The 12021-nt window shown below is 37.7% G+C and overlaps 1 protein-coding gene across 1 annotated transcript in view; it reads right to left on the bottom strand.

Moving 5' to 3' along the window:
* The window catches only part of mgat4b (alpha-1,3-mannosyl-glycoprotein 4-beta-N-acetylglucosaminyltransferase B), a 146594-nt gene that overhangs the window by 43056 nt on the left and 91517 nt on the right, over positions 1-12021 (bottom strand). Inside the window, exons 4-5 of the mRNA XM_065268096.2 lie at positions 6968-7101; positions 483-529 (exon numbers count right to left, since the gene is read on the bottom strand). Of these exons, the coding sequence (XP_065124168.1) occupies positions 483-529; positions 6968-7101 (181 nt within the window). The remainder of the gene's footprint in view (positions 1-482; positions 530-6967; positions 7102-12021) is intronic.

Below are 12021 nucleotides of genomic sequence, written 5' to 3'. Positions count from 1 at the left end.
TACTTTTAAATGCCTAGTGGTTTGTTTACTTTTATAGACTACCTAGGCATTTAAATAAAGCAGTCGCTCGACAATTTCTTTACGGAAATGTTTTCACACACATACAGTACAGTAAACGGCTGTAACGATACAGATATAGAAAAAGAAAAAAACAGGAACAAACACAGATGTAATGAAAAACAATCAGCTGTGTTTCTGTATGTGTTCAGCAAAAATACACAAGCACATGACTAACGTGGGACAAGCAGAGGAACTCTGGCACCCATACAGGAATGGATTTTCCCCAATTTTTTTCTATTGTCCCCATCCTTCATATTTTTTATTATTACTTCTATTTTTCTATTGTTTTATGTTTCTTCCTTTGATGCTTTGATGTGTTATTACATGCAACAATAAAGGCTTTTAAATAGCACAAGAAATCTGTTGCACACATACATGTCTGAACAAAACCATAGCAAAAATAAAAAAGTATTTTTACTCACAGGCGCTTAAGGTTGTCAGCGACGCTATTTGCATATTGTTGATCTGTCTGCAAAACAAAGGCAGAAATGAATAGCATAACTATGAAAGTCGACATCACTAATCACATTAACCTTCCTTAGTGGGATAAAGCTTTGGGTTTGTATGAGTTTATAGCAGTTTTTATGGATGGATCGGATAATGTCAATACAGTATAGTTTTGTTCCCTTGTACTGGCTGTGGTAAAGGCATTATGAAGTCTCCATAGAGTCTTTAGTTCAATAACAGCATTGAGCTGCTAAAGTACTTGCACAAATATTTCCTCTAAAGAACAGTAATGTTTATATCAGAATTCATTTTTAAATCTATTTCAACCCAAACCCATTTAACTTTTTCAAATACATGCCACCATGTTTTGTTAAAAGTGTGTTGAAGTGTCTCAAGTACATTTTTGGGTCATTGTACACACAGTTGTTTTGTGATACTGTAAACGTAAGCACATTGTGTCTGATGTAGCGTAGCAATAAAACACAAGGACGCAGACACACAGTGTAATGAAAGGACACAAACAGCTGTGTCCATGAACTGCTACACATATCTATTATTGCCCTCAGATCACAAACTCATTGTTTTTAAAGTACCAGAGTGACTCCTGAGACAGCAAATGATTAATATCAAGGAAACATCTGGAGCAAACGTTTATTTTTCAGAGAAATGAGAATTGATACTATTCACACAAATAGGAAGCTTAGCAAGCGTGACTCATCAAGAGATGAAATATTCTGACCCGTTTACTAGTGCCAGGTTAACTGCTCCTACCACACACACGCACGCACGCACGCACCTGCATAAAGAAGTAACACACTAACCCCCCCTAAGCGTAACCTGATAACCTCCTAGCACACCCTCAAAAAACCTGGCAACCACATAGCAACGCAATAAAACGCTGTAAGAACAACCTGGCAACCACTTAGCAAAGCACTAAAAACATAACACCTAGATACAGTAACAACACACTAAACCCCATTGCTTGTGGTTGTCATGGTTTTAGTGCATCACTATGTGGTTGCCAGATTGTTCTAACAGGTTTTTTTTGTGCTATGTGGATCTTAAAGAGTTTCAGTGGGTTGCTATGCGGTTACTAGGTGGATCTCAAAGAGTTTCAGTGGGTTGCCATGCAGTTGCCAGGTGGTTCTTAAAGGGTTTTAGTGGGTTGGTATGCGGTTGCCAGGTGGTTCTTAAAGGGTTTTAGTGAGTTGCTATGCAGTTGACAGTTGGTTCTCAAACGGGTTTTAGTGGGTTGCTTTGTGGTTGCAAGGTTGTTCTCACAAGGTTTTACTGCATTGCTAAGCTTTTGTCCGGTGGCTCCCAAAGGGTATTAGTGCGTTGCTAGGCGGTTATAAGGTTATTCTCAGTGGGGTTTAGTGTGTTGTTATGGTGTTTTGAAACATATTAGTGTGTTGCTATGTGGTTGCCAGTTTGTTTTTACAGTGTATTATTGCGTTGCTATGTGGTCACCAGGTTGTTTTTACAGTGTATTATTGCGTTGCTATGTGGCCGCCAGGTTGTTTTTACAGTGTTTTATTGCGTTGCTATGTGGTCGCCAGGTAGTTTTTACAGTGTTTTATTTTGTTGCTATGTGGTCGTCAGGTTGTTTTTACAGTGTTTTATTGCGTTGCTATGTGGTCGCCAGGTTGTTTTTACAGTGTATTATTGCGATGCTATGTGGTCGCCAGGTTGTTTTTACAGTGTTTTATTGCGTTGCTATGTGGTCGCCAGGTTGTTTTTACAGTGTTTTATTGCGTTGCCAGGTTGTTTTTACAGTGTATTATTGCGTTGCTATGTGGCCACCAGGTTGTTTTTACAGTGTATTATTGCGTTGCTATGTGGACGCCAGGTTGTTTTTACAGTGTTTTATTGCGTTGCTATGTGGTCGCCAGGTAGTTTTTACAGTGTTTTATTTTGTTGCTATGTGGTCGTCAGGTTGTTTTTACAGTGTTTTATTGCGTTGCTATGTGGTCGCCAGGTTGTTTTTACAGTGTTTTATTGCGTTGCCAGGTTGTTTTTACAGTGTATTATTGCGTTGCTATGTCGTCGCCAGGTTGTTTTTACAGTGTTTTATTGCGTTGCTATGTGGTCGCCAGGTTGTTTTTACAGTGTATTATTGCGATGCTATGTGGTCGCCAGGTTGTTTTTACAGTGTTTTATTGCGTTGCTATGTGGTCGCCAGGTTGTTTTTACAGTGTTTTATTGCGTTGCCAGGTTGTTTTTACAGTGTATTATTGCGTTGCTATGTGGCCACCAGGTTGTTTTTACAGTGTATTATTGCGTTGCTATGTGGACGCCAGGTTGTTTTTACAGTGTTTTATTGCGTTGCTATGTGGTCGCCAGGTAGTTTTTACAGTGTTTTATTTTGTTGCTATGTGGTCGTCAGGTTGTTTTACAGTGTTTTATTGCGTTGCTAAGTGGTCGCCAGGTTGTTTTTACAGTGTTTTATTGTGTTGCTATGTGGTCGCCAGGTGGTTTTTACAGTGTTTTATTGCGTTGCTATGTGGTCGCCAGGTTGTTTTTACAGTGTATTATTGCGATGCTATGTGGTCGCCAGGTTGTTTTTACAGTGTTTTATTGGGTTGCTATGTGGTCGCCAGGTTGTTTTACAGTGTTTTATTGCGTTGCTATGTGGTTGCCAGGTTGTTTTTACAGTGTTTTATTGCGTTGCTATGTGGTCGCCAGGTGGTTTTTACAGTGTTTTATTGCGTTGCTATGTGGTCGCCAGGTTGTTTTTACAGTGTATTATTGCGATGCTATGTGGTCGCCAGGTTGTTTTTACAGTGTTTTATTGGGTTGCTATGTGGTCGCCAGGTTGTTTTACAGTGTTTTATTGCGTTGTTATGTGGTTGCCAGGTTGTTTTTACAGTGTTTTATTGCGTTGCTATGAGGTTGCTAGGTTGTTTTACAGTGTTTTATTGCGTTGCTATGTGGTCGCCAGGTTGTTTTTACAGTGTTTTATTGCATTGCTATGTGGTTGCCAGGTTGTTTTACAGTGTTTTATTGTGTGGCTATGTGGTTACCAGGTTGCTCTCTGAGAATTTGTAGGTGCTGCTATGCATTCGCCAGGTTGTTTTACGGGTTTTTTGGTGTGCTAGGAGGTTGTCAGGCTATTCTCAGAGGGGTTTAGTGTGTTACTACTGTATGCTGATACTATGTTTTAAAAGTTTTAGTTCGTTGCTTGTGGTTGCCATGGTCTTTGTCCGTTGCTAGGTGGATGGAGGGGGTCTGAAAAGGTTTTTGTGCGTTGCTATGCAGTTGCTAGGTGGTTCTTAGTGCTAAAGGGTCTTAGATTGGTGCCATGTGGTTTACATGTGGTTCTGAGTGGATTTTGGTGTGTTGTGCAGTATGTGGTAGCTACAGTGTTTTGAAACCTGCAGTGGCTTTAGGTTTGTTTAAGGTTTTATCCTCTAGACAAATAACAGTAACCGTACAAGTCTTTCTCTACCATCTGCTTTGGTTTTGTCATATTAACATCTTACCATGTTGTGTATATGCAAATCAGTATTCTTGAATAGCAACTGAAAGTGTGAAAACAGGATGACGGGGAAAGAGAGTGGAAGAAGAGATAAATAAAATTAGACTGACAGAGAGATGTAGTGAAGCACATTTAGCATCGTGCACATGAAAGAGAGATGGGCAGCATCCTGTGGCGTACATCACATGCCCTTATAAAAGATAAGAGTATAATAAAAACAAGATATGACAAGAGCTTAAACCATACTGAAAGGAAAGGTGAGGTTTGAGGATGAATGACACGTGCACGCGCACACACACGCACACACACACACAAACACACACGCACGCACGCACGCACACACACAGCACTGCCCTCAGTTATTACAGTCAATGTTAATTAACATGAACTAAACAGTGTGACGGTTATAGGGGACACTTGTGGTACAATCATTTCCATTTGTTTAAACACATGGAAACATTTATTGTGTTATTTAGAGCACACATCTGTTATGTACTATCATCCACTATAATCTATTTCATGTGAAATGTATATCACTGCGTTTCATAAAACTCTCAAAAATATTAAAAAAAATATTTGTCATGATGGCTGTTAGGATGATTAACTTTTAGAATGCAAATGAAGCATATTTCCGGCCAAAAAAATCTCAAAACCGTAATGCAGAACTGGCTTTACACAGCACACTATCATTACTTGAATACATTGCTTTTTATCAGTTTATAAATATCTTTACAATTAAAAAAAAAATATGGAAATTTTTGACAGTACCAAAATGAGATTGTTGTATTGTGGTTATGAGATTGAGGGGTGATCATCTTCATTTTTATTTTAAGGGGTCATATGATCTGTTTTTATGTTTTCCTTTGTCTTTAGAGTGTTTAAAGCTGTTTGTGCATATAGAAGATCTGTAAAGTTGCAAATATTAATGTTCCAAACCGAAAGAGACCTTTTTTTTTTTAAGTGAAGCCTTATCCACGTCTTTCTAAAATGACTTGTTCAAACACACCATTCTAACTTTGCAAGTACAGTCTGGCTCTTCTGTTTCACAGACTGTAAGTGGTCGATGTTTTCATATTTAATTAATTTCTTACTGACGATTCAAATGCGAGTTTTAAGCTGTGTAGAGTAGCATTTGTTGTTTGTCATTTCTACGATCACAAATGCAGACATGGTTTTATGCTTTAGTAATCATTACCTTACCAATCTGTTACTTTCTGCTCAAGTTGCACTGGCAAAGTTGATCGATCAGCTTGGTCTTCTGCATTTTCTGCATCAGATTTGTTGCCAGGTCTGCTGCCTTTCAGCGGAGTTCTGATTTGGGCTATATTAAATCGATTCTCCAGGTTGATGGTTTTTAGCAAGTTACAGATGGTAGGATTTTGTTAATTAGTTTTTGGTATTTGGGCTGTGAATAATCATTTGGCTGCTTTTGGACTTATTTTGAATAACTATTAGGGGTTGTGCACACCAAAACTATTAAATGCGGCTGAAAACGCCTGGAGGACGCCGAGTGTCAGCTTTCTTCAGCTGAGCGCTTTGGTAGCTCTGATACTTGAGCTGTGAGCCGGTTGGTTGCTGTGGAAATGTCCTGCCCCTCCTCCACTGTGATTGGTGTGAGAACTGACATTGACGAGCGGAGCTTTTCACCCAAAGTTGAATCTCATTCAACTTTTGACCCTCAGTGCCGAGCGCGGATAAACCGCCAAGCGCCGGTTTTCAGCACTGAAGAAAACCGCTAGCTGCTGGCTTATTTGAAAAACGCAGATCTTCCATTAGAAACAATTGAAAACATGTGTCCGTCGTGGGCGTAAAAGTTTTGGTGTGCATTCCCCTTAGGCTTTTTTTGAGACGCATATCTGGCAACCCTGGCTTTCACTATTTCTTTGGGAGCTTCCAAACATGGTAAGGGGCGTCACATTTCCATTTACGCACTTGATGTATTCGGCCAAATCACAATGCACAGGAGAGCTGGGCAATAGAAGCATACAGCGCTTTCTCAATATGATGAGCTTTGTACAAATCAACGCGTGTCAGAAAGGAGGGGCATAGAGGAGCAGCATTAATATACGGTATGTGGAAAAAAAAAAGTTTTTTGAACCATAAACCACGCAAACACATTGTATTACACCAAATACACACAAAGTTCTTTTTAACAATGGAATATTGTCCCTTTAAAATACTGCATAGTCACTACTGTACATAATACTATATGCCAGGGTCTTTCTGTATGTTGCTTCTCGACCCCTGCAGGATAAACTACTGTACACTGAGGTATAATGTGTGTGTGTGTGTGTGTGTGTGTGTGTGTGTGTGTGCATGAACTATTGGGTCATTTTCAGATTTTCATTAGACACTCATTAGCATGTGTGTGTTTAGATGCTAATGGCTCAACAGCAGGGCATTGATGTGTTATTATGGGTCAGCAATTTTAGCCGGAAAATATAGCACCTGTTGTTATTATTATTATTATATTAGTATTTGAGAAGCTAGCTGTAGCTTATGATGTTATAAGCTAATAGTTATATACACGGTACATTACAAACTATTTACAACTCCGTAGCGGGACCATTGACATTTAAGCCATTTAAAGAAGTGCAATGTATGTATAAATGCATATCTGTCAGATGATATGTTTTTTTTTTGAAAATCAAGACAATATTTATATGGCTTACATTAATACAGTTTAAGCAAGCCTATTTGATTATTGAGTTTGTGCGGTCATAGAGCCCTTCTGGATTTATTTTGTACCATAGGCTAACACATCTCATGTTGCAGGGTATTGTAAGTACCATAAATGTAACACATTTCACAAATTAATCCCTATGTGACATACATAATAAGAGTGTTTTCACAAAGCTTTTAGCACCTATAGTACAATATACTGCATTTTAATCACATTCAACAAAAAGTCGTTTTTCAACAAAAGTAGTAATTTAAAACCCTGCACCTAGACAATGCGTATCTGTGATGGGTTTTATTTACCTCCGCAATGAAGACAACGATGACACAGTCCTCTTTCTCAGCCGGACTTAACTCGGACATCAGCGAGCTCAACGTGTCCGTCAGGTAGGAATGAACCTCCCTCTTCACACTGGGCACACCCATCACAATCGACACTGCAGATAATGAGAAACATATTCATCAGCTTCATTTGCATAAACGTCTCATAGATTTCCATTAAAACATGCTGTACTGTATGCATTCATGCACAGGCACTTCTATCTGACTGCACATTTGCATTTCTAAGAGCTTAAGATCTTAATTAAAGCTGGATGGAGACCAGCTGCCCTGCTGGGCCAGTCGGACAGCAAACGTCCCCTCCCTGCCGGGCCGTTGGGCTGTGTTGGACAACACCCCAGACTACTGTCCACTCAGACCGGACACAGACTCAGACATAGCCGGGACTAAAGCCAAGACAAGACTTATTTTTCATAATCGAGCGAGAGAGAAAGCAGAAATGAAGTATCTTGTGGATATGAGGTGGGTGAATCGCATACAGTACAGTAGACCCAGGCAGTATAAATTAATTTGTACTAAATTTTTCCCTCTAGGGCACTTTCCCAGTTTTATTATCTAACTACCTTTCAAATTACAAGGAAGTTACATAAGAAGACTGTTGTGGACCCCAGAAATAAAACTTGAGGTCTGTTGAACCAAACAATGTATTTACATCAGCATTTTTGCAAATGTTCAGCTGAAATAAGTCAATTCAGTCTAATAAAAGCTTATGTTACATTTACAACACTGCATGAAAAGAGCTGTATACGGACAAATACGGAATGGGAAATCCCTGCTAAACTTTAGGTTTGCCAGATTTTTGAGGCAGAGTGCTTGGAAAGGTAATACACCAAAGTAAACTCGTGAAACATCCAGAAACCTTACGTTTATGGATGTATGTAGGAACTGGTGGAAGTTTCCAGGAATCCTTACAGCTGGTTGTGAGGAGCGGTGGGTGTGAGGTGTGAACGGCTTTTTATATGTTAATGACCCACAGGTAGAGGTGTCTTCTTTGTTTTCAGAGCTGAGTGGGGTGGGGGGTTAATCATGTCTCTTTAAGACAGCACATACAGTATTGTGGTAAATAAAAACTGTGTTTTCTAAATACGTTTATTATTAATATAATTTAATTAGTCTATTTAAGAAACTAAGCATCATTCAAAATAACTAAAATTCAATGGACACAATTACCATTTTAATGTGTGAAAATTATGTCTCTGACTCAAGAGAAATGCAACAAATGTTATTTCAGAATATATATTTCCAACACTTTGAAAACATGTCTCCAACTGCCCTAGGTCAGAATATTGTGCACGTATGTCTCAATGCTGCATACATCGTTTAAAAGAAGCCGTTCAAATGACATCATGTAACTCCTTTTTGCTAGCTAGGATGTTGATAAATTAGTCAGTGAAATGTAAAGCTGCTTATTTTTGCTGATGTCTCATGATTTGAAGTTCATTGTTTCTATTGTTATTATAATTCTACCCCAACATTTCATTAAATCTTTTAAAATAGAAACAAAAATATCAATAGACAGGTCCATAATCTAAAAGACAGTCTTTCACATGTGGATGCAAAACATGTTGGGTGAAACAGACTGACAAACTCGGGTAAACATATCTGCAGATACCTGTCAGCTACTGTACTTCTAGTCCAGAGGTGCCCAAAGTTGGCCCACAAAAGACCTTTAATTTTTTTATGTTTCATGCATACTTGAAGGTGTATAAAATGCATCACGAAACCTAATGAACTCGGGTACTATAGGCTAAAAATGAAGAGGTTGCGGCAGTGGCACACAGAGAAAAGGATATTTAAAATTGATTGGCAAAACGATTTCTTTTTTCTACAAAAAGCCTTGGAAAATAAAACTGCATTAGTTATGCATAAACAGAGTAATGTTTGCTTATTTATTTTTAAAATATTAGAAAATTATAAATTAGGGGTTATCAGGGCAACTTTAATTTTAATATAACACAACAACATTTACTTTTGGCCCACAGCCCTCAGTCAGGTTTGGCCCTTGTAAGGAAAATGTTCGGGCACCAATGAATGTTCTAGTCTATCTGAGGAGGTAACTTTTAGCATTTGATAATGCATGCTTGCACAAAGTCAGACCACATATTATAATGTTTGTCTTCAATCAATCAATTTAAACAAAAGAGATGGGGACTTTATAATATAATAAGGGTCCATATATCACAGTGAAAAAAGACATACATGTATTTTTACTTTAACATGAACTAATGCTGGGTTAAGGCATATACTAATCATAAACTATTGAAGAGTCATCATTAACTACAACATGACGTGTTTTTCATTGTTAGTTAATGCATTCATTTACAATAAATTAATTTGAGTTCATGTTGTAGTTAAGTAAGTTCAGTAAGTTACATGTCTTAACTCAGCATTAGTTTATATTTACTTATATTTAAGTAAGAATTCATTTAGGTATACGTTCAATGTTTCCAATGATGAGCAGTTAATCCACTAAACCCAGAGATAATTCCCGAGGCATGTTTAAAGAGTTTTGTATTTCATCAAGAAGGTGCTGATTCACAAAGATTTTAAATTTAAGAAAATCTGAGCATCATTCCAAATAACTGTTAACATGTTTGTCAACTAAACATGTTTTGTAAACGTAATAAACTTTATAAAAATATTTTTTATTTTGTATTAATAATCAAGTATAAAGAACAATGCATAGTGTGAAAATGCGGATTATAAAAAAGTATATTAAAGAAAAGGACTACATTTCCCAGAATGCACCTGCACCCACTCATCTGACTGCCCCCACCCTTCAGGTGCGACTGCTCAACCTATGGGCTTGACGGAAAATTCAAATCGCGAACCGTTACTGCCTGGACTACTCCGTCTCTTGTTTGTTTGTTTGCTCATTAACAGTAAGGTAAGTTTGATTTAATTCATTTGTCTGCATTGCGCTGATCGGTTGCCTATTTGTTCATATAATGTTATTTACTATGATTCGTTTTTGTCTTTATACTAGAACTGTTTGAATTTAAAGCACAAACAGTAAAACATTAAGGTTATACGTGGTACACAGCGGTAAACATGAGGTTAAAAATACGCGAAGTTACATTCAAACCGGGCTGTTAAAAGAATCAATTCGATGTTTAAATTTTTAAAAACAAAACTTTAAAGAAGCCAAGATGAGACGTTATTTGCTTAAAACAAACAAAACAACAGTAACTCGTTTGTTTGAAATGTTAGCAGCTAGCAAGTGTCTCTCTGCTATTTTAAATGATACAGACTATCTTTTGTTGTTTTAAAAGCTCATTCAGTTCTGGTAGATGCTGCTTATTTTTCAAGACTGTTTTAATAGCTTTATATTGATTTGTAACAAAGCCAGCTTCACTTTAAGAGAACCTAGATGCTAATTGTAAAGAAGCTTGGAGTCATAATATATTTAAACGTTATATGTTTGCTGTTCTTCATCTTTTTAAATATGAAGTCTATACATGTTTGTGTTTACAGAGGTCATGTACACTGTGGTCAACTTTGTGGACGATGAAGAGGTTTCTAGGTAAAGATGATGTATGTTTAATAGGGATGGGTACCGAAACCCGGTATTAAACTGGCCCCGGGGCTAAATTATGAAAGACCGTAGTATCAGTAAGATCTGACGCTATCGGTTCTGCTTTCGGTCCTGGAGAAAAAAATAAAAATAAATGTACTATGTATTCTTGCTTAATAATGTTTTCGTGCACATTTTATCTCACCAAACATTTCTAATTTGCGATTAAGACGTTTGTCTGTGAGATCTGCGAGATCTCTCATGCACTCCGCGGAGGCTGGCTGTCTGTCAAACACAACCACAACAACGAGCGCGGCGCACGCACACGCATAACAGCATGAAAACTACCGCTTAATACAAAGAGTGACGATGGCGGATAGAGCAAAACGTTCAAAAATGTGGTTATACTTCACTAGAGTTGATGCAGACAACGCAAGTTGTCATACAGGTAAGTGCAACAAGATGTTTGCATGTAAGGGCGGAAACACAAGCAATCTGTCAAAGCATCTTTCAAAAGTGTATTACGTGCAGAAAGAAGCTGTGTCACAATTCAAGGGCTGCGACCTTCTAAGCATACAACATTAAAAGGGGAGCACTCTGTCTTTCAAGGTGGCAGCCTCAGAAGTCCGCGAAGAGAACTGAAATGAGACAGTCTAACCCTCGGAGGACCTATAATTTGCGTCACCTGTTGCACGCGCCCACCGCGCCTGTCAGCAGGACACAGCGGAGACGTTTCTGACTTATTTAAATAAATATGGAATCAGAAAAATATTCATTTATTTTAGAAAATATGACACGTTGATGTAGATTAAACTATTCAACAGTATATAAAATTAATCAACCTTAGAAATACGCAACATAAACAGAATAATATTAACACAAGTCACAGCCTCAAGTCGCGCTGCTGTGACGCAATCGGTCTTAAAATACGTCCTTAGAAGGTCGCAGCCTGCAAAATTCAACCATCATCTCTGGTGGTTGCCGCATCAACGTCAGGCATGTATGCTAAAATCATGTTGAATCAACATTGTTCACGTCATTTAAAATAAATGTACAATCTCCCTAATTGGTTTGCTTACCTTACGTTGAAATTCTGTTGATTTCTTTTGGGAGAAATGCTGAACGTTATGCATTCAACATATTTTCTACTTCTTTTTAAAATCCCAAATAAAGAAAAATCAGCATGTAAACATTTATTTAGCCTAAATATCCTATTTAAAGTATTTTTTCTGCAGCTTTCACGCTGGTGCATTAATAAATACATGTATAATATTTAGAAATGATATCCAGAAATTAATTTGTAATAATGAAATGCAGACACATAATTAACTTAATCATGTGAACATAGGTTCGTGATCAAATGTTAACATTGGCCAAAGTACCGATAAGAATACCGTTAAAGCACCGGACCGTTAAGCAGTACCGGTAAGAGTAGTAATACCGTTAAAACCTTAACGATACCCATCCCTAATGTTTAATCATTCAATGATTACATTAAATTAAA

The sequence above is a fragment of the Paramisgurnus dabryanus genome, chromosome 16 (genome assembly GCF_030506205.2).
Source record: "Paramisgurnus dabryanus chromosome 16, PD_genome_1.1, whole genome shotgun sequence".
NCBI classification, from domain to species: Eukaryota; Metazoa; Chordata; class Actinopteri; order Cypriniformes; family Cobitidae; genus Paramisgurnus; species Paramisgurnus dabryanus.
Note: the sequence above shows the minus strand (reverse complement) of the source record. Positions and strands in the feature narration are given on the sequence as shown.